The sequence below is a fragment of the Pristiophorus japonicus genome, chromosome 11, assembly GCF_044704955.1.
Source record: "Pristiophorus japonicus isolate sPriJap1 chromosome 11, sPriJap1.hap1, whole genome shotgun sequence".
Classification (NCBI taxonomy): domain Eukaryota; kingdom Metazoa; phylum Chordata; class Chondrichthyes; family Pristiophoridae; genus Pristiophorus; species Pristiophorus japonicus.
The window spans coordinates 166,008,512-166,032,445 of NC_091987.1; the positions used below are offsets into that span (position 1 = coordinate 166,008,512).

The 23,934-nt window shown below is 48.5% G+C and overlaps 1 protein-coding gene across 2 annotated transcripts in view; it reads right to left on the reverse strand.

Moving 5' to 3' along the window:
- The window catches only part of tmem45b (transmembrane protein 45B), an 81,329-nt gene that overhangs the window by 4,189 nt on the left and 53,206 nt on the right, over nt 1-23,934 (reverse strand). For both annotated transcript variants that reach the window (XM_070894249.1, XM_070894248.1), the window contains exons 2-3: nt 9,240-9,434; nt 3,376-3,588 (exon numbers count right to left, since the gene is read on the reverse strand). In XM_070894249.1, the coding sequence (XP_070750350.1) occupies nt 3,376-3,588; nt 9,240-9,414 (388 nt within the window). In that variant the 5' untranslated portion in view covers nt 9,415-9,434. The remainder of the gene's footprint in view (nt 1-3,375; nt 3,589-9,239; nt 9,435-23,934) is intronic.

Here is a 23,934-nt window from a genome sequence, read left to right on the forward strand (position 1 = left end):
CCTATAAAAGTCAATGTATGGGGGTTCCACAGAGTGTGAGGGCACAGAAATCAGAGAGTAGGGGTTAAAGGTTGTCACTCAGACTGGTGAAGGTGGGTTCCACAGGGGTCGGCGGTGACCACTGTTGATCACCATTTACATCAATGATTTGAACTCGGAAATCGGAAGTACAATGCCAAAATTTGCAGATGACACCAAATTGGGGGTTCAGTTAATACTGAGGAAGAATGCGACAAAGTTCAAGAAGACATTAATAAACTTGCAGAATGGGTGTTTAATTGGCACATGAATTTCAATATAAATAAATGTGAGGTGGTTCATTTTGGTAGGAGGAATAAGGAGGCCACATAATGCTTGGAAAGTAAGAGTGTAAATGGGGTAGAGGTGCAGGGGGATCTGCGGATACAGGTACACAGATCACTAAAAGTACCCACACAGGTTAATAAGGCCATAAAAAGCAAACCCAGCACTGGGGTACATTTTGGGAAGGATAGAATTGAAAAGCAGGGAAGTTATGTTAAACCTGTATGGAACCTTATTAGACTTCACTTGGAGTACTGTGAACAGTTCTGGTCACCAGATTATAAAACGGATATAGAGGCACTGGAGAGGGTGCCACTATCAGGAAAGATTGAACAGGCAGGGGCTCTTTTCCCTAGAAAAGAGCAGATTGAGGGGTGACCGGAGTGTCTTTGTGTCTTTAAGAATATAAAAGAGTTTGAAAGGGTAGATGTAGAGAAGATGTGTTCACTTGTCATGGATACCAAAACTAGGGGGCATAAATATAAGATAGTCACTAATAAATCCAATGGGAAATTCAGGAAAACTATCTTTACCCAGAGACTGGTGAGAATGTGGAACTCGCTGCCACAAAGAATAATTGAGGTGAATAGCATAGATGCATATAAGAGGAAGCTAGATAAAACACATGAGGGAGAAATGAGTAGAAAGATATGTTGGAGCATAAACTAGTTGGGCCGAATGGCTGTACATTCTATCTCATTAAATTCATCATCCATGCAAAATGATGCTGGCACTAAAAGGGTTAAATTATGAGGACAGGATGCATAGACCAGGCTTGTAATCCCTTGAGTTTAGAGGATTAATGGGGGATATAATTGAGGTATTTAAGATGATTAAAGGATTTGATAGGGTAGACAGAGAGAAACTATTTGCTCTGGTGGGTGAGTCCAGAACAAGGGGGCGACACCTTAAAATTCGAGCCAGGCCGTTCAGGGGTTATGTCAGGAAACACTTCTTCACACAAAGGGCAGTGGGAATCTGGAACTCCATACTCTGGAAAGCTGTTGAGGCTGGGAGTCAATTGAAAATGTCAAAACTGTGATTGAGATATTTGTTGGGTATTATGGGTTACAGAACCAAGGTGGGGAGATGTAATTAAGATACAGTCAGCCAAGGCTCGAGGGTATACCACTACCACTCTGGTCAGTCTGTCTCGATGGGTCAGTCTGTGGATGGGTCAGTCTGTCTCATAAGAACATAAGAAATAGGAGCAGGAGTAGGCCATTCGGCCCCTCGAGCTTGCTCCACCATTCAATAAGATCATGGCTGATCATCGACCTCAACTCCACTTTCCTGTTCGATCTCCATATCCCTTTATTCCCCTAGACTCCAAAAATCTATCTATCTCCGCCTTGAATATATTCAGAGACTCAGCATCCACAGCCCTCTGGGCAGAGAATTCCAAAGATTCACAACCCTCTGAGGGAAAAAATTCCTTCTCATCTTTGTCTTAAATGGCCTTCCCCTTATCCTGAGACTGTGCCCCCTGGTTCTAGACACTTCAGCCAGTGGAAACATCCTCTCAGCTTCTACCCTGTCAATCCCCTTCAGAATCTTGTATGTTTCAATGAGATCACCTCTCATACTTCTAAACCCCAGAGTATAGACCCATTCTACACAATCTCTTATTATAGGACAGCCCTCTCATCTTAGGAATCAATCAAGTGAACCTCCTATGCACCACTTCCAAGGCAAGTATATCCTTCCTTAGATAAGGAGACCAAAACTGTGCACAGTACTCCAGGTGTGGTCACACCAAGGCCCTACAATTGTACCAAGACTTCCTTACTCTTATACTCTAACTCCCTTGCAATAAACGCCAACATGCAATTTGCCTTCCTTATTGCTTGCTGTACCTGCACGCCAGCTTTCTGTGTTTCCTACACAAGGACACCCAAATCTCTTGCAACACCAACATTTAAAAGTTTCTCACCATTTAAAAAATATTCTGTTTTTCTATTCTTCCTACCAAAGTGAATAACCTCACATTTCCCAACATTATACTCCATCTGCCACCTTACTGCCCACTCATGTAGTCTATCTCTATCCCTTTGCAGACGCTTTGTGTTCTCCTCACAGATTACTGTCCCACCTAGCTTTGTATCGTCAGCAAACCTGGATACATTACACTCAGTCCCTTGATCTCGGTCATTAATATAGATCGGAAATAACTGAGGTCCGAGCAATGATGCTTGCGGCACCCCACGAGTTACAGTCTGCCAACCTGAAAAAGAGCAGTTTATCCCTACTCTGTTTTCTGTCCGTTAATCAATCCTCTATCCATGCTAATACATTACCTCCAATCCCATGAGCCCTTATCTTATCTGTTATGTGGCACCTTATTGAATTCCGTTGGAAATCCAAATATACTACTTCCACTGGTTCCCCATTACCTACCATGCTAGTTACATCCTCAAAAAACTCTAATAAATTTGTCAAACATGATTTCCTTTTCATAAAGCCATATTAACTCTGCCTATCATCTAAGTGCCCTGATACTACTTCCGAAACAATGGATCCAGCATTTTCCCAATGACTGATGTCAGGCTAATTGGCCTGCAGTTCTGTTTTCTCTCCCCCTCCTTTCTTGAATAGTAGGGTTATATTTTCTACCTTCTAATCCACTGGGACCGTTCTAGAATTTAGCGAATTTTGAAAGATCAAAACCAGTGCATTCACTATCTCTGCAGCGACCTCTTTTTGATCCCTAGGGTGTAGGCCGTCCGGTCCAGGGGATTTGTTGGCTTTTAGCCACATTAGATTTTCTAGTACTTTTGATCTACTTATATTAATTACATTAAGTTCCTCACCCTCATTACACCCTTGGTTCCCCACCATTTTAGATAGGTTTTTTGCATCTTCTATTGTGAAGATAGATAAAAAATATTTGTTTAATGTGTCTCGATGGGTCAGTCTCTCTCGATGGGTCAGTCTGTGGATGGGTCAGTCTCTCTCGATGGGTCAGTTTGTGGATGGGTCAGTGTGTCTCGATTGGTCAGTCTGTGGACAGGTCATTCTATCTCTAAATAGTGTGTGTCAAACATGCACCGTACAGACCATGAACGCACTCACCTTCCATAAACACCGCCAGAGAGAGGACCAAGCGATCCAAGCCAATGGGGATCTGGAGTGAGGAGTACGTGAGGATGTCTACAATGCCAGAGATGCCAAAGAACAGGTACATGGTGCTGTGCTGCCAGTTCATCAGTTTGACCCACGATTGGCTGTCCGGGCTCAGTAGGTGCAGGTGGGGCCCATCCGGGACAAACTGCTCGGCTAGAATTCCTAGAGACAGACCCAGACACAAAGAGGAGAGCTAGATTCTCCGACATTATCCATTAACAAGCAATTTCTGCAAACAAGTGTAACAGCCAATTATCTTAACTGTGGCATGTGTGGGAAACCCCTTGGCATCATCGGCCTGGGTTTTTATCTGGTTTTTGCCTCTCCCAGGAGATCACATGGCTCCGGTTGGGGTGGAGTGTAGAATGTTTCATTGCAAGGGGTGTCGCAGTTGTGTGAGGCGGACTGGTTGGGCTGGATGCTCTTTGCCTTTCCGTCATTATTCATAGGTTTATATGTAACCTTTAGGTCTGCTGACCAAGTGCCGTGTGGCTCTTTGTCGGGCAGCACAGACACGATGGACCGAAATGGCCTCCTTCTGCGCTGTAAATTTCTATGTTTCTATGCAAGGATAGTGCAAGAGAAGCCAAGGTCAGCAAGGACTACACAGGTGAGGGCTTTCTCTGTCCTGGTGGGCCAGCAGGTACAATGTGTGTTCCCCAGGGTAGTGTGCTCACTGTGACAATGTGTTCCCCAGTGTATTGTGGTCACTGTGATAGTGTGTTCCCCAGGGTAGTGTGGTCACTGACACAGTGTGTTCCCCAGGGTAGTGCGGTCACTGATACAGTGTGTGTGTTTCCCAGGGTAGTGTGCTCACTGTGACAGTGTGTTCCCCAGGGTAGTGTGGTCACTGTGACAGTGTGTTCCCCAGTGTATTGTGGTCACTGTGACAGTGTGTGTGTTCCCTAGGGTAGTGTGGTCACTGTGACAGTGTGTTCCCCAGGGTAGTGTGGTCACTGTGACAGTGTGTGTGTTCCCCAGGGTAGTGTGCTCACTGTGACAGTGTGTTCCCCAGGGTAGTGTGTTCACTGTGACAGTGTGTGTGTTCCCCAGGGTATTGTGGTCACTGTGATAGTGTGTGTGTTCCCCAGGGTAGTGTGGTCACTGTGACAGTGTGTTCCCCAGGGTAGTGCGGTCACTGTGACAGTGTGTTCCCCAGGGTAGTGCGGTCACTGTGACAGTGTGTTCCCCAGGGTAGTGTGGTCACTGTGACAGTGTGTTCCCCAGGGTAGTGCGGTCACTGTGACAGTGTGTTCCCCAGGGTAGTGCGGTCACTGTGACAGTGTGTGGGGTTGAACAGTTGCTCTGTCTCTGGGTAAATTTCCGTTTCCCTACACTACCTCAAGCAGCAAACGGTTATATATGTATTCTTGTATTTACCCTGTACAGCCACCAGAGAGCTCATCCCCTGGAGTCCCAAGGGATCCGATAATCCCTTGGGATCACAGGTATTTAAGGAGGCCTCACAGGTTGGAGAGGCACTCTGGAGACCTGCAATAAAAGACTAAGGTCACACTTTGCTTTGAGCTCACAGTGTTCAGTCTGACTCTTTCTCCATACGCAACTGGCGACGAGATACAGATAGCGAACACAAAGATGCAGAGAACAGTGGGCATCCTGGAGAAATTCTTGGAGGGAGATGATTGGGAAACCTTTGTGGAGCGACTCGACCAATACTTCGTGGCCAACGAGCTAGATGGGGAAGAGAATGCTGCCAAAGTAAGCACGATCCTCCTCACCATCTGTGGGGCACCAATGTATGGCCTCATGAAGAATCTGCTCACTCCAGCAAAACCCACGGAGAAATCATACGACAATTTGTGCACACTGGTGTGAGAGCATTTGAACCCGAAGGAAAGCATTCTGATAGCGAGGTACCGGTTTAACACCTACAAAAGGTCTGAAGGCCAGGAAGTGGCGAGCTATGTCGCCGAGCTAAGACGCCTTGCAGGACATTGAGAATTTGAAGGACATTTGGAGCATATGCTCAGAAACTTTTTTGTACTTGGCATTGGCCACGAAACCATACTTTGCAAACTTTTGACTGTAGAGACCCCAACCTTGAGTAAGCCCAGACGTTCATTGCCACCAGTGACAATACGAAGTAAATCTCTCAGCACACAAGTGCTGCTACAAGTACTGTGAACAAACTGATGTTGTTTTCGAATCGTAACGTACAGGGCAGGTCACACTTACCTGCAGCTATACGTCCACTGATGTCTCAGAGTCCACCATCAAGGGTGATGAATGCAAGGCCATTAATACCTTGTTGGTGCTGCGGGGGTGATCATTGTTTCCATTCATGTCGATTCAAAGGGTACGTTTGCAAGGGCTGTGGAACAATGGAACACCTCCAACGAGTGTGTAGGCGAGCTGCAAATCCTGTTAAACCTGCAAACCACCATATTGCAGAGGAGGACAGACCCACGGAGGATCACGACAAACTAGAGCCTCAGACCGAGGAGGCAGAGGTATATGGGGTGCACACATTCACCACGAATTGTCTCCCGATAATGCTGAATGTTGAACTAAATGGACTCCCGGTGTCAATGGAGCTGGACACGGACGTGAGCCAATCCATCATAGGCAAAAAGACTTTCGAAAGACTGTGGTGCAATAAGGCCTCAAGGCCAGTCTTATCTTCAGTTCGCATGAAACTAAGAACTTACACGAAAGAACTGATTCCTGTAATCGGCAGTGCTACCGTAAGGGTCTCCTACAATGGAGTAGTGCACAAGCTACCACTCTGGGTGGTACCAGGTGATGGTCCCACGCTGCTCGGCAGGAGTTGGCTGGGAAAGATTCGCTGGAACTGGGACGACGTCCGAGCACTATTGCCCGCTGACGACACTTCGTGTGCCCAGGTCTTAAACAAATTTCCTTCGCTGTTCGAACCAGGCATTGGGAAATTCCAAGGAGCAAAAGTGCAGATCCACCTAATTCCGGGGGCGTGACCCATCCATCACAAGGCGAGAGCAGTACCGTACATGATGAGAGAAAGGGTAGAGATCGAGCTAGACCGGCTGCAAAGAGTGGGCATCATTTCCCCGATCGAGTTCAGCGAGTGGGCCTGTCTGATCATTCCTGTCCCCAAGGGAGAAGACACCGTCAGAATCTGTGGAGATTACAAAGTAACTATCAATCATTTCTCCCTGCAGGACCAATATCCATTACCAAAGGCCAATGACCTCTTTGCAATGCTGGCGGGAGGAAAGACGTTCACGAAGCTGGATCTGACTTCAGCCTACATGACGCAGGAACTGGAGGAATCATTGAAGGCCCTCACCTGCATCAACACGCACAAAGGTCTTTTTGTTTATAACAGATGCCCGTTTGGAATCCGATCAGCGGCGGCGATATTCCAGAGAAACATTGAAAGTTTACTGAAGTCGGTCCCACACACCGTGGTCTTCCAGGACGCAGGTCACAGGTTGGAACACAGTCGATCATCTGCAGCACCTGGAGGAGGTTCTTAGTCGAATCAACCATGTGGGGCTCAGGTTAAAATACTCGAAGTACATTTTCATGGCGCCTGAAGTGGAGTTCTTGGGAAGGAGGATTGCGGCGGACGACATCAGGCCCACCAACGCGAAGACGGAGGCAATCGAGAACGCACTGAGGCCACAGAACGTGACGGAGCTACGGTCGTTTCTGGGATTCCTGAAATACTTTGGTAACTTCTTACCGGGCCTTAGCACACTTTTAGAACCACTGCATGTCTTACTATGGAAAGGGGATGAATAGGTTTGGGGCAAAAGCCAAGAAAATGCCTTTGTAAAAGCGAGAAAATTGTTATGCTCCAACAAATTGCTTGTGTTGTATGATCCATATAAGTGTTTGGTACTAGCATGTGATGCGTCGTCATATGGCGTCGGGTGTGTATTGCAACAATCTAATGATTTTGGGAAACTGCAACCGGTTGCTTATGCATCCAGGAGTCTGTCTAAGGCTGAGAGAGCCTACAGCATGATTGAGAAAGAAGCGTTAGTGTGTGTCTATGGGGTAAAGAAAATGCATCAATACCTGTTTGGGCTAAAATTCGAATTGGAAACCGGCCATAAGCCACTTATATCCCTGTTTTCCAAGATTAAAGGGATAAATACCAACGCATCGGCCCGCATCCAGAGATGGGTGCTCACATACACAGAGGTCTCCGCATACAATTACGCCATCCGCCACGGGCCAGGCACAGAAAACTGCGCCAATGCTCTCAGTAGGCTGCCATTGCTCACCACGGGGGAGGAAATGGCGCAGCCTGCAGATCTAGCCATGGTTATGGAAGCATTTGAGAGTGAGCAATCACCCGTCACTGCCCGGCAGATCAAAACCTGGACAAGCCAGGATCTCTTATTATCTCTAGTCAAAAGCTGTGTGCTTCACGGGAGCTGGACCAGTGTCCCAGTGAAATGTAGGAAGAGATAAAGCCATTCCAGCAGCGTAAAGGTGAAATGTCTGTACAGGCAGACTGCCTTCTGTGGGGCAATCGAGTAGTGATCCCCAAGAAGGGCAGGGACACCTTCATCAATGACCTTCGTGATGATGAAAGCGATAGCCAGAGCCCACATGTGGTAGCCCGGTATCGATCCGGACTTAGAGTCATGTGTTCACAGATGAAATACATGCTCGCAGTTAAGCAATGTACCCAGGGAGGTGCCGCTAAGTTTATGGTCTTGGCCCTCCAAACCTTGGTCTAGGGTACACGTCGACTATGCAGGCCCGTTCTTGGTTAAAATGTTCCTTGTAGTTGTAGACGCGTATTCCAAATGGATTGAATGTGAGATAAGCACGTCCGCTCTCATTATTGAAAGCCTGTGGGCCATGTTTGCCACTCACGGCTTACCCGATGTCCTGGTGAGTGACAATGGGCCATGTTTTACCAGTGCTGAGTTCAAAGAATTCATGACCCATAACGGGATCAAACATGTCACATCTGTCCCGTTTAAACCAGCGTCCAATGGTCAGACAGAGCGAGCAGTGCAAACCATCAAGCAAAGCTTGAAGAGGATAACTGAAGGCTCGCTGCAGACTCGCCTATACCGAGTCCTGCTTAGCCACCGCACGAGACCCCACTCGCTCACTGGGATCCCACCTGTTGAACTGCTCATGAAAAGAGCACTTAAGTCAAGGCTCTCTTTAGTTCACCCTGATCTACATGAACAGGTAGAGAGCAGGCGGCTTCAACAAAATACATACCATGATAGCGCAAATGTGTCGCGTGAGACTGAAATCAATGATCCTGTATTTGTATTAAATAATGGTCAAGGCCCCAAGTGGCTTCCCGGCACTGTCGTGGCCAAAGAGGGGAGCAGGGTGTTTCGGGCCAAACTTTCAAATGGACTCATTCACCGGAAACACTTGGACCAAATCAAACTCAGATTCACGGACTATCCTGAGCAACCCACATTGGACCCTACCATTTTTGATTCTCCAACATACACACCAGTGGCAACCGGCACCACGGTTGGCCACGAAGGAGAACCAGCTTTCACACCGAGACGATCAACCAGGGCAAGAAGGGCCCCAGATCGACTCACATTGTAAATAGTTACACTACTGACTTTGGGGGGAGTGTTGTTATATATGTATACTTGTATTTACTCTGTACAGCCACCAGAGAGCTCATCCCCTGGAGTCCCAAGGGATCCCATAATTCCTTGGGAGCACAGGTATTTAAGGAGGCCTCACAGGTTGGAGAGGCACTCTGGAGACCTGCAATCAATGACTAAGGTCATACTTTACTTTGAGCTCACAGTGTTCAGTCTGACTCTTTCTCCATACACAACACAATCACCTCAAGGACTCAGAGTACTCACCCACCAGTGAGAAAACAGCTTTCACGATCCCCTCAGCGAGCTCCACTCGGTCGATGCACAGCCTGGAGGCCTTATTCTTCTTCTTTAAGAATTTGAATGGATACTTTGCTGACCACCACAGGCCGAAGAGCAGGAAGAAGCTGCCTGGCAGCGCATGTCCTTTGAAATTGGCCATCGCTGATTGAGATTGAAACCCTGTACAGATGGACAATTCATTATTATTGCTAACAACAACAACCTGCATTTATATAGCGCATTTAAAGTAGTGAAATGTCCCAAATGTCCCACAGGAGCGATTTTAAACAAAACACCGATTATTGACACCGAGCCGCATAAAGAGATATCGGGACAAGTGAACAAAAGAGGCAGGTTTTAAGCAGCATCGTAAAGGAGGAGAGCGAGATAGAGAGGTTTGGAGAAGGACATCCAGAGCTAGGGCCAAGGCAACTCAAGGCACGGCTGCCACTGGGGGAGCGATTAAAATTGGGGAAGTGCAAGAGGCCGGAATTGGAGGAGTGCAGAGATCTCGGAGGGCTGTCGGGCTGGAGGTGTTCACAGAGATAGGGAGGGGCAAGGCCATGGAGGGATTTGAACACAAGGATGAGAATTTTAAATTGGAGTTGTTGCCGGACCGGGAAACAATGTAGGTAGAGAGCTTTGGATGAGCTCTGGTTTACGGAGGGAGCAAGGTGGGAGGCCAGCGATGAGAGTATTGGAATAGTCAAGTCTAGAGGTAACAAAGGCACAGATGAGGGTTTCAGCAACAGATGAGCTGAGGCAGGGGCTGGGACAAGCGATGTTACGGAGATGGAAGTAGGCGGTCTCGGTAATGGAGAAGATGTGGGGTCGGAAGCTCATCCCAGGGTCAAATCACACGCTGAGGTTGTGAATAGACTGGTTCAGCCTCAGATTGATGCTAGGGAGAGAGATGGAGTCAGTGGTTAGGGAACGCAGTTTGTGGTGGGGACCAAAGATAATGGCTAAACTTCCCAATATTTAATTGGAGGAAATTTCTGCTCATCCAGAACTGGATGTCGGACAAGCAGTCTGACAATTTAGAGATCGTGGAGGGGTCGAGAGAAGTGGTGGTCAGGTAGAGCTGGGTGTCATCAGCGACAAGTGGAAAGTGACACCGTGTTTACGGATGATGTCACCGAGGAGCAATGTGTAGATGAGAAATAGGAGGGGGCCAAGGATAGATCCTTGGGGGACACCAGAGGGAACGATGCGGGAGTGGGAAGAAAAGCCGTTGCAGGGGCGTATAATCCCGGAAATACTACAACTACAACAACAACTTGCGTTTATATAGCACATTTAACATAGGAAAACGTCCCAAGCAACATTCCGTATAAGTTGCGTAGCCTAATGTGTTTCACAGAGCTATAATTGATAGGAGATGTTAAGACAGGTGACCAAATGCTTGGCCAAAGAGATAGGGTTTTATATAGGTCTTAAAGGAAGAGAGAGAGGTAGAGAGGTGGAGAAGTTTAGAGAAGAAACTCCAGAGCTTGAAGCCTAGGCTGAAGGCATGGCTGTCAATGGGAGAGAAGGGAATAGGGGATACACAAGACGGTTGTAGAGCTGGAGGAGGTGACAGAGTTGGGATCATAAGAACATAAGAAATAGGAGCAGGAGTAGGCCATTCGGTTCCTCGAGCCTGCTCCGCCATTCAATAAGATCATGGCCTCAACTCCATTTCCCTGCCCGTTCCCCATAACCCTTGACTCCCTTATCATTCAAAAATCTGTCTATCTCCACCTTAAATATATTCAGTGACTCAGGGTGAGACCATTAGGGGATTTAAACACAAGGATGAGAATTTTTAATTTGAGGTTTTGGGGATCGGGAGCCAATGTCAGTCAGCGAGCACAGGACTGATGGGTGAGCGGGACCTGGGGTGGGATGGGACACAGGCCAGAGTTTTGGAAGAGCTGAGGTTTGCAGAGGGTGAAGAATGGGAGGCTGGCCAGCAGAGCACTGTAATAGGCAAGTCTAGATGGAACAAAGGCATGGGTGAGGAGCTGAGGCAGAAGCGGAGACGGGCAATGTTACGGAGGTGGAAGTAGGTGGTCTGGGTGATGAAGAGGAGATGTGGTTGGAAGCTCAGCTCAGGGTTAAATAGAAGGGGAGGTTGTGACCAGTGTGTTTTGTCCTGCATCGGAGTGCGTGGATGGAAGTGAAGTTGGGTGCAAGGGTACAGATATTGTTGCGGGGCCTGAAGTCAATGGTTGTGATGTACAACACACACTCACCATTGTACCAGCCGGGAATATCCCACTCTAACAGCATGGCCAACTCTTATCACTAACTAGTGTTCTCTCCTTTCCCCTCCTGTCCTGAAAGTGTGACCTGCTGCGATAGGTTCGCCGCAAAAGTAACCAGTTCTGTCATGTGTTAATCAGCCGCCTGTCCCTTTAATTCACAATACACGAAGAGTTTGATATCCAGCTGCACCGTCTCAGTTTCAAGCAATGCAAACGTTGCATCCTCAAGGAAAGATCCTCGAGGGAGGAACAAAGTCACACATTTCAACCAGAGCATGCTGAGCGATCGCCTCGGTTTTGGGAATGACTGACGGTTCTGATTGAATCTTCCCTCCAGTTCTGCAGATATGCTAGTGGACAGTATCTGTGGCCAGGCTGTTCAAGCTGAGTGGAGCTCAGTTAGCAGAGAAAGTAGCATCAGGTAGAATGATATCAAACACGATGGTATCACAGGAAGACATGGTGCACTAACTCGCTCCCAGAGTGATGAAACATTTCAAGAAAGAAAAGATCTACTTGTAAAAAGAACTTGCATTTATATAGTGCTTCACAGCCAATCTGCAACCAATGTAGAAAATGAAACAGCCAATTTGTGCACTGCAAGGTCCCACAACCAGCAATGTGATAATGCCCAGAGAATCTGATTTAGTGATGTTGGTTTTGGGATAAATATTGGCCAAAGCCTCCTTGAAAAAGTGCAACATCCCCACGACACCTGGGAATCCCTGGCCCAAGACCGCTCAAAATGGAGGAGAAGCATCCGGGAAGGCACCGAACACCTCGATTCTCTTCGCCGGGAGCATGCGGAGGCCAAGCGCAAACAGCGGATGGAGCGCACGACAACCCACCCACCCGTCCCTCCAACCACCGTCTGCCCCACCTGTGACAGAGACTGTAGGTCCCGCATTGGACTCATCGTCACCTGAGAACTCATATTAGTGTGGGAGCAGGTCATCCTCGAGTCCGAGGGATTGTCTAAGAGAGAGAGAAATATAGGCCAGGACACCGGAGAGAATTCCGCTGCTCTTCTTCGAATTGTGCCATTTTACATCTGCCTGAGCAGACTGACAGCACCTTGTTTCATCTGAAAGACAGCACCTCGGACAGTGCAGCACTCCCTCAGCATTGCACTGGAGTGTCAGTCTGGATTATGTGCTTAACACTCTGGAGTAGGACTTGAACCCACAACCTTCTAGTTCAGAAGTTCCAGCACTGAGCCACAGCTGACACATATAAGCATGTGACCTTGATGGGGTCTGACCAACTGAAGCACACCTTCTTTCCCTTTGCATTCCAGCCCCCTTGGGATAAAGGCCAACAATCCATTAACCGCTCTGATTAGGTTTTGTACCTGCCCACTGGTTTTTAGTGATTTGTGTACATGGACACTTTGCCCATTGCTCTTCCAGAGTTCCTAGTCTCTTGCCACTGAGATTGCAGCAGGTCACACTTTCCCGCATTGAACTTTGTCTGCCAGAGTTTCGCACACTCACTCAATCTATCAATGTCCCTTTGCAACTTTTTGTTCCCAGCTACACAGCTTACGGCACTTTCGAACTTAGGGGGTGAAATTCGGTCGTGTCTCAGTTGGGCGGTAACCCAGGCGGAGTGGTAATTGAAAAAGTTTGCACCCTCTCCCAGGAGGACATCATTCGGTCTCCCGACACTGCCATTCCACCTTTACACCTGCCGTGGTCTGCAACCCTGCCGCCCCACACTGCTGCTGCTCATTTTCAGGTGGGACTGTCAGCAGCCGGGCCTTCCAGGCCCAGAGCTGGTCCAGGGTGTCGTTCTCGGCCATTTGTCCTGTCTCCCACAGATACACAGCAGCCCTCAAGCAGCCTTGCTGCAGGCACTGAGGACCCAGTGAGGAGGAGCAGTAGGTGAGGGAGGGGGTTGAGGCAGAGGGGTGGGAAATGCTTACATTAGACCCATTGATGGCCATGGGCCCTATGTGGAAAAGATGTAAATGTTATTCATCTGTTGTATTATTTGAAGGGGCGGGCGCCTTATTGTTTTTTCTTTGAGTTGGGTGGGGGTTTTTGGGGTTGTTTGAGGGATGTGTTTCCAATAAAATGTATCGTTGAACGTTTCCTTCAGTCTCTGGTGTGTGACTGTTGACTTGTGACGGAGAGGTAGCATTATCGTGCCACAATACACGCTCATTAGCTGCATCCCTCAGCACACTGCATTTGAGCGAAGTGCTCCCTTATGAGCCACTGCCGAATAGCTCTGCCGCCGCCAACATTGGCACGCTGCTTCCTCCTCGTCGTATTGCTGTTCATTCGGGGCCCCGGCACACTCCTCCTTACCCTCCTGAGGTGGCCCTGCGATCCCCACCGGCAAGGCCTAGACCTTCATGATGGCCAAGGTGTGTTGCACCACAATTGTGAGACCTGTTGAGGGGAGTATTGAAGGCTGCCTCCAGAGTGGTCCAGACATCGGAATCGCTGGTTCAGCAGCCCCATTGCCTGCTCGATGATGTTGCGGGTGGCGGCATGGCTCTCACTGTAGTGTTCCTCTGCCTCTGTGGCAGGATCATTAGCCAGGTGGCCAGGCCCTATCCCTTGTCCCGAGCAGCCAGCCTCGGCCTTCCCCATGGTGGCTGAAACAGTCGAGGCATAGTGCTCTCCCGGAGGATAAACGCATCATGTGCGCTTCCAGGATAGTGAGCATTGACTGCGAGGATGCGCTGTGTGTGGTCGCACACCAGCTGCACATTTAGGGAATGGTATCCCTTTTTGTTTCTGAAGACCTCTGCATTCTGGAATGGTGCTCGCAAGGTCTCGTGCGTGCAGTCAATTGTTCCTTGCACCCTCGGGAAGCCCGTTATCCTGGCAAACCCACATGCGTGCTCATCCTGTTTATCCCTGGTCATCAGGAAGTTAATGAAGTCCATTCTGTTTGTGTCGAATGTCTGAGGGATGTCGCGGATACTGCGAATTGTGAGACATATGTCCCCTGATGCCTGGAAGGAGCCGGAGGTAAGTGCCACCGTGACCTTCACTGTGACGGGCAGCACAGTCCTGAAGCCAATGTGAGGCGGGAGGTCTGCCCGCAGGAGGTGGCATATCTCTGTAACTACCTCCTTTCGGAAGCGCAGCCTTCTGACACACTACTGCTCGGACAGGTTCAAGTATGAGCATTGCTGGGAGTAAGGCCTCCTACCCTGACATCTAGGGGCTCTCTTCCTTCAGCCGCCGACATGGCCAACAGTCCTTCTCTTTTCACTCCACCTTGCTAGAGCATGTAGAATGCGACGCTGGCGAACTAGCAATGCACCCATTAAAGTTTTAGAAGTAATTCTCTCAAGATCTGCCCTGCAAACTCGGAGGCTCACGCACCGTGCTCTGTGTAAACGTTGCACTAACTGTGACCTCCGAGAGAAGTGCTTCCTCATCCCATTAAGTAGCCACCAGTTAACGACTCTACAAGCCTGTACCGGCTGTTTTTCCAGACGGTGTTATTGGTGGGCGCTCAGTGAGGCGGCTGCACCAAATTTACCGACTGGGGTTAAGTGTGGGCATTGCTCCAGGAATGCGTCAGGATCGCACTGATCATCAGTAGCCGGGCGCTAATGGTTTGCCCCCCTGGTGAGCCTGTAATGAATTTTTGGTCGGGGCGCTAAAAGTCATGGTCCATTAACTCCCCCTCTGGCCGCTAACTAAGGAGTTCAGCAACCAAAAATCCAGTCCTTAGTGTCATCTACCAACTTGGATATACAGCTCTGTATTCCTTTATCCAAGTCAGTAATATATGTGGTTAAAAGCTGACGCCCCAGCGCAGATCCCTGGGGACACCACTCATCACATCCCACCAATGACAGCGTTCGCTTTATCCCTACTGTCTCCTATCGCATGTCACACAGTAACCTCCAATTCCACACACTCTCAGTTTTACGAATAGTCTTTTATGTGGAACCTTATCAAATCTCTTCTGGAAGTCCATATCCACAAAATCCGCTATCCACCATCTTAGTGACCTCCTCAATACATTCAACGAGATGAGTTTGACACGTCCTACCTTTCACAATCCACGCTGATGCTCTTCAATCAGTTCACAATTGGCCACGTGCTCAGTGACTCCTCACTGAATGGCAGATTCTAGTAACTTCCCCGACACTGACGTGAAGCTGACAGGTCTATAATTTCCTGACTTCTCTCTCCCACCCTCCTTAAATCATGGATTGATATTTGCAATTTTCCAATCCAACGACACAATTCTCAGAGCTTTGGAAGACTATGACTAAGTCTTCATGGTACAGTGCAAGACTATGTCCTGGAGTTCAGCCTGTGTGTGTGCACAGACACAGGCATCGTCCGTGTACTGTAGCTCGATGATAGAGGTTGGATTGGTCTTGGACCTGGCCTGCAGATGGCAAAGGTTGAACAGGTTCCCACTGGTTCTGTTGTTTAGTTCCACTCCAGCGGGAAGCTTGTCAACTGTGAGGTGGAGCATGGCAACGAGGAAGACTGAGAAGAGGGTTTGTGCGATGACGCAGCCCTGCTTGACCCCGGTCCGGACATGAATTGGGTCTGTGATGGATCCGTTGGTAAGGATCACGGCCTGCATGTCGTCGTGGAGCAGGCGGAGGATGGTGACGTACTTTTGGGGGCATCCGAAACGGAGGAGGACGCTTCATCAACCCTTGCAGTTGACAATGTAAAAGACCTTTATAAGGTCGAAGAAGACCATGTATAAGGGCTGGTGCTGTTCCCTGCATTTTTCCTGCAGCTGTCGCGCTGCAAAGATCATGTCCATTGATCTGTACTGCGACTCCGGGAGGAGCTCCTCAGCCACGGTTGAGGAGGACTCTAGCGATGACTTTCCCAGTGGTTGATAGCAGGGAGATTCCTCTGTAGTTGCCACAGGCGGACTTGTCCCTTTTTTTAAAGATGGTCACGATCATTGCAACTCTAAGATCTCCTGGCATGCTCTCCTCCCTCCAGATGAGAGAGATGAGGTCATGTATCCGCGCCAACAATGCCTCTCCGCCATACTTCGTGCCTCAGCAGGGGTTCCATCCGCTCCCGTAGCCTTGTTGTTTTTAACTGTCTTATGGCCTTTTCTACCTCGTGCAGTGTTGGGGTCTCACTGAGGTGGTGGCGGGTAGCATGCTCCGGAATGGAGCCGAGAACACTCGAGTCAAAGGCAGAGTCTCGATTGAGGAGATCTTCGAAGTGTTCCTTCCAGTGGGCCCTGACTGCCTCGATGTCTTTGATGAGTGTTTCCCCATTCTTGGCCAGGAGCGGGGTGGGGCCTTGGGAGTTTGGTTCATATGTGGCCTTGACTGTGATGAAGAATCCTCGCACATCATGGCTGTCGACCAGCTGCTGCATCTCCTGTGCTTTCTCCAGGACATAGTTGACGTATTTACCGAGGCGTATGACAGCATGGGCCTTATGCTAAACATTAGTAAGACATAGAAAGCATAGAAACATAGAAAATAGGTGCAGGAGTAGGCCATTCGGCCCTTCTAGCCTGCACCGCCATTCAATGAGTTCATGGCTGAACATGCAATTTCAGTACCCCATTCCTGCTTTCTCACCATACCCCTTGATTCCCCTAGTAGTAAGGACTTCATCTAACTCCTTTTTGAATATATTTAGTGAATTGGCCTCAACAACTTTCTGTGGTAGAGAATTCCACAGGTTCACCACTCTCTGGGTGAAGAAATTCCTCCTCATCTCAGTCCTAAATGGCTTCCCCCTTATCCTTAGACTGTGTCCCCTGGTTCTGGACTTCCCCAACATTGGGAACATTCTTCCTGCATCTAACCTGTCTAACCCCGTCAGAATTTTAAACGTTTCTATGAGGTCCCCTCTCATTCTTCTGAACTCCAGTGAATACAAGCCCAGTTGATCCAGTCTTTCTTGATAGGTCAGTCCCGCCATCCCGGGAATCAGTCTGGTGAATCTTCGCTGCACTCCCTCAATAGCAAGAATGTCCTTCCTCAGGTTAGGAGACCAAAACTGTACACAATACTCCAGGTGTGGCCTCACCAAGGCCCTGTACAATTGTAGCAACACCTCCCTGCCCTTGTACTCAAATCCCCTCGCTATGAAGGCCAACATGCCATTTGCTTTCTTAACCGCCTGCTGTACCTGCATGCCAACCTTCAATGACTGATGTACCATGACACCCAGGTCTCATTGCACCTCTCCTTTTCCTAATCTGTCACCATTCAGATAATAGTCTGTCTCTCTGTTTTTACCACCAAAGTGGATAACCTCACATTTATCCACATTATACTTCATCTGCCATGCATTTGTCCACTCACCTAACCTATCCAAGTCGCTCTGCAGCCTCATAGAATCTTCCTTGCAGCTCACACTGCCACCCAACTTAGTGTCATCCGCAAATTTGGAGATACTACATTTAATCCCCTCGTCTAAATCATTAATGTACAGTGTAAACAGCTGGGGCCCCAGCACAGAACCTTGCGGTACCCCACTAGTCACTGCCTGCCATTCTGAAAAGTCCCCATTTACTCCTACTCTTTGCTTCCTGTCTGACAACCAGTTCTCAATCCATGTCAGCACACTACCCCCAATCCCATGTGCTTTAACTTTGCACATTAATCTCTTGTGTGGGACCTTGTCGAAAGCCTTCTGAAAGTCCAAATATACCACATCGACTGGTTCTCCCTTGTCCACTCTACTGGAAACATCCTCAAAAAATTCCAGAAGATTTGTCAAGCATGATTTCCCTTTCACAAATCCATGCTGACTTGGACCTATCATATTACCTCTTTCCAAATGCACTGCGATGACATCCTTAATAATTGATTCCATCATTTTACCCACTACCGATGTCAGGCTGTAATTCCCTGTTTTCTCTCTCCCTCCTTTTTTAAAAAGTGGGGTTACATTGGCTACCCTCCACTCCATAGGAACTGATCCAGAGTCAATGGAATGTTGGAAAATGACTGTCAATGCATCCACTATTTCCAAGGCCACCTCCTTAAGTACTCTGGGATGCAGTCCATCAGGCCCTGGGGATTTATCGGCCTTCAATCCCATCAATTTCCCCAACACAATTTCCCGACTAATAAGGATTTCCCTCAGTTCCTCCTCCTTACTAGACCCTCCGACCCCTTTTATATCCGGAAGGTTGTTTGTGTCCTCCTCAGTGAATACCAAACCAAAGTACTTGTTCAATTGGTCCGCCATTTCTTTGTTCCCCGTTATGACTTCCCCTGATTCTGACTGCAGGGGACCTACGTTTGTCTTTACTAACCTTTTTCTCTTTACATATCTATAGAAACTTTTGCAATCCGTCTTAATGTTCCCTGCAAGCTTCTTCTCGTACTCCATTTTCCCTTCCCTAATCAAACCCTTTGTCCTCCTCTGCTGAGTTCTAAATTTCTCCCAGTCCCCGGGTTCTCTGCTATTTCTGGCCAATTTGTATGCCACTTCCTTGGCTTTAATGCTATCCCTGATTTCCCTTGATAGCCACGGTTGAGCCACCTTCCCTTTTTTATTTTTACGACAGACAGGAATGTACAATTGTTGTAGTTCATCCATGCGGTCTCTAAATGTCTGCCATTGCCCATCCACAGTCAACCCCTTCAGTGTCATTCGCCAATCTATCCTAGTCAATTCACGCCTCATACCTTCAAAGTTACCCTTCTTTAAGTTCTGGACCATGGTCTCTGAATTAACTGTTTCATTCTCCATCCTAATGCAGAATTCCACCATATTATGGTCACTCTTCCCCAAGGGGCCTCGCACAACGAGATTGCTAATTAATCCTCTCTCATTACACAACACCCAGTCTAAGATGGCCTCCCCCCTAGTTGGTTCCTCGACATATTGGTCTAAAAAACCATCCCTTATGCACTCCAGGAAATCCTCCTCTACCGTATTGCTTCCAGTTTGGTTAACCCAATCTATGTGCATATTAAAGTCACCCATTATAACTGCTGCACCTTTATTGCACGCACCCCTAATTTCATGTTTGATGCCTTCCCCAACATCACTACTACTGTTTGGAGGTCTGTACACAACTCCCACTAACGTTTTTTGTCCTTTGGTATTCTGCAGCTCTACCCATATAGATTCCACATCATCCAAGCTAATGTCCTTCCGAACTATTGCCTTAATTTGCTCCTTAACCAGCAATGCTACCCCACCTCCTTTTCCTTTTATTCTATCTTTCCTGAATGTTGAATACCCCTGGATGTTGAGTTCCCAGCCCTGATCATCCTGGAGCCACGTCTCCGTAATCCCAATCACATCATATTTGTTAACATCTATTTGCACAGTTAATTCATCCACTTTATTGCGGATACTCCTTGCATTAAGACACAAAGCCTTCAGGCTTGTTCTTTTAACACCCTTTGTCCTTTTAGAATTTTGCTGTACAGTGGCCCTTTTTGTTCTTTGCCTTGGGTTTCTCTGCCCTCCACTTTTCCTCATCTCCTTTCTGTCTTTTGCTTTTGCCTCCTTTTTGTTTTCCTCTGTCTCCCTGCATTGGTTCCCATCCCCCTGCCATATCAGTTTAAATCCTCCCCAACAGCACTAGCAAACACTCCCCCTAGGACATTGGTTCCGGTCCTGCCCAGGTGCAGACCGTCCGGTTTGTACTGGTCCCACCTCCCCCAGAACCGGTTCCAATGCCTCAGGAATTTGAATCCCTCCCTGCTGCACCACTGCTCAAGCCACGTATTCGTCTGCGCTATCCTGCGATTCCTACTCTGACTATCACGTGGCACTGGTAGCAATCCCGAGATTACTACTTTTGAGGTCCTACTTTTTAATTTAGCTCCTAGCTCCTTAAATTCGTTTCGTAGGACCTCATCCCTCTTTTTACCTATGTCGTTGGTACCAATGTGCACCACGACAACTGGCTGTTCTCCCTCCCTTTTTAGAATGTCCTGCACCCGCTCCGAGACATCCTTGACCCTTGCACCAGGGAGGCAACATACCATCCTGGAGTCTCGGTTGCGGCCGCAGAAACGCCTATCTATTCCCCTCACCATTGAATCCCCAATCACTATTGCTCTCCCACTCTTTTTCCTGCCCTCCTGTGCAGCAGAGCCAGCCACGGTGCCATGAACTTGGCTGCTGCTGCCCTCCCCTGATGAGTCATCCCCCTCAAAGCAGTGTATCTGTTTTGCAGGGGGATGACCACAGGGGACTCCTGCACTACCTTCCTTGCACTGCTCTTCCTGTTGGTCTTCCATTCCCTATCTGGCTGTGGACCCTTTCCCTGTGGTACGACCAACTCGCTACACGTGATACTCACGTCATTCTCAGCATCGTGGATGCTCCAGAGTGAATCCACCTTCAGCTCCAACTCCGCAACGTGGTCTGTCAGGAGCTGGAGGCGGATACACTTCCCGCACACGTAATCGTCAGGGACACCGGAAGTGTCCCTGAGTTCCCACATGGTACAGGAGGAGCATAACACCCGACAAAGGTCCTTCACCAACTTGTCCTCGCCACACAGCATTGCCCCCCAGACATCAAGATCACGGCGCGGCCCTGGACAATGTGGACCACTTCCCCTATCTCGGGAGCCTCCTATCAACAAGAGCAGGCATTGATGACGAGATCCAACACCGCCTCCAGTGCGCCAGTGCAGCCTTCGGCCGCCTGAGGAAAAGAATGTTTGAAGACCAGTCCCTCAAGACTGTCACCAAGCTCATGGTCTACAGGGCCATAGTAATACTCACCCTCCTGTATGGCTCAGAGACGTGGACCATGTACAGAAGACACCTTAAGTCACTGGAGAAATGCCACCAGCGATGTCTCCGCAAGATCCCGCAAATCCCCTGGGAGGACAGACGCACAACCATTAGCATCCTCATCCAGGCCAACATCCCCAGCATTGAAGCACTGACCACACTTGATCAGCTTCGCTGGGCAGGCCACATACTTCGCATGCCAGACATGAGACTCCCAAAGCAAGCGCTCTACTCGGAATTCGTCCACGGCAAACGAGCCAAAGGCGGGCAGAGGAAACGTCACAAGGACACCCTCAAAGCCTCCCTGATAAAGTGCGACATCCCCACTGACACCTGAGAGTCCCTGGCCAAAGACTGCCGTAAGCGGAGGAAGTGCATTCGGGAGGGCGCTGAGCTCCTCGAGTATTGTCGCCGAGAGCATGCAGAAATCAAGTGCAGGCAGCGGAAGGTGTGTGCGGCAAACCAGGCTCCCTGCCCACCCTTTCCCTCAACCACTGTCTGTCCCACTTGTGACAGAGACTGTGGTTCTCATATTGGACTGCACAGCCACCTAAGAACTCATGCTAAGAGTGGAAGCAAGTCTTCCTCGATTCCGAGGGACTGCCTATGAGGATGATGACAGTGCAAGACCAGCTTACTCCAGGCAGGTGAGATTGTAATCAACAATAAGGAAATGGCAGACTAGTTAAATGAGCACTTTGTATTGTTTTCACAATAGAGGGAGTGAAACATAATAGCAGCGGTACAGGGGAATCTAAAAATAAGGCAAGGGAAAGAACATTAGTAATACAGAAACAGGAGTGAACTATTGAGCTCCTCGAGTCTGTTCTGCATTCAGTGAGATCCTGGTTGGTCTGTGATCTAACTCCTTCGCTCCATATCCAGTTATATGTTCGATTAACAAAAATCTATCAATCTCAGATTTAAGATTAACAGTTGACCTAACATCAATTGCCATTTGTGGAAGATAATTCTGAACTTGTACCAACCTTGTTGGATTTAATATGAGTAAATAAATGGTCATGGAGAAAATAGTGAGACTTAAGAAAAGTATTAAAAGCAACAGGTTGGGAAATTGTAGATGTTAGGTCAAAGATTGCAGCAGACGGCATCAGGCCCACGGACTGAAAGACGGAGGCCATCAAGAATGCACAGAGACCACAGAATGTGATGGAGCTGCGTTCGTTCCTGGGACTCCTCAACTATTTTGGTAACTTCCTACCCGGGTTGAGCATGTTGTTAGAGCCTTTGCACATGTTTCTACGTAAGGGTGATGACTGGGTTTGGGTCAAATCTCAAGAGACAGTCTTTGACAAGGCCAGGAACCTGCTATGTTCAAATAAGTTATTTGTACACTGTGACCCATGTAAACGTTTAGTGCTAGCTTGCGACGCCTCATCGTACGGGGTCGGCTGTGTGTAACAGCAAGCCAATGTATTGGACAACCTCCAACAGGTTTTATATGCATCTAGAAGTCTGTCCAAGGCTGAGAGAGCCTATAGCATGGTTGAGAAAGAGGTGTTAGCATGTGTATATGGGGTTAAGAAAATGTACCAATACCTATTTGGACTTCGGTTTGAGCTTGAAACTGACCACAAACCGTTCATTTCGCTGTTTTCAGAGAGCAAAGGTATAAATACCAATGCTTTGTCCCGCAGCCAAAGATGGGCACTAACATTATCCGCTTATGACTATGTTATCCACCACAGACCAGGCACTGAAAACTGTGCCAATGTTCTCAGCCGGCTACCATTACCCACCACTGGGGTTGAAATGGCACAGCCCGCAGACTTGCTTCTGGTCATGGATGTTTTTGAGAGCGAGGGGGTCACCCGTCACAGCTCGCCAGATCAGGACCTGGACCAGCCAGGATCCTGTGCTATCATTTGTAAAGAATTGCGTCCTAAACGGGAGCTGGTCGGCCGTTCCCCAGGAAATGCAAGATGAAATTAAGCCGTTTCACCGACGCAAAGATGAAATGTCCATCCAGTCGGATTGTCTCTTATGGGGTAATCGTGCGGTTTTGCCAAAAAAGGCAGGGAAACGTTTATATGCTACACCATACCCACCCAGGCATTGTTATGATGAAGGCAATTACCAGGTCGCATGTTTGGTGGCCCGGCATTGACTTGGACTTGGAGTCATGCGTGCATCAGTGCAACACTTGCTCGCAACTGAGCAATGCACCAAGGGAGGCTCCACTGAGTCTGTGGTCATTGCCCTCCAAACCATGGTCCAGGATCCACGTAGATTTTGCCGGCCCCTTTCTAGGAAAGATGTTTTTAGTAGTTGTGGACGCAAATGGATTGAATACATAATCATGTCATCCAGCACGTCCACAGCCACCATTGAAATCCTCTGGGCCATGTTCGCCACCCATGGCTTGCCCGACATCCTTGTCTGCGACAATGGACCGTCTTTCACCAGCTCGGAATTCAACGAGTTTATGACCCGCAATGGCATCAAACATGTCAGGTCTGCTCTGATTAAGCCCGTGTCAAACGGTAAAGCGGGGCTGGCAGTCCAAATAATCAAGCAGAGCTGAAATGCGTGACGGATGGCTTTCTGCAGATCCGCTTGTCTCGCATTCTGCTCAGTTACCGGACGCGACCCCACTCGCTCACCGGGGTTCCCCCGGCAGAATTGTTAAAGAAGAGAGCCCTCAAAACCAGGCTCTCCCGAGTCCATCTGGATCTTAATGATCACGTGGAAACCCGGCGACACCGGCAGAACATGTACC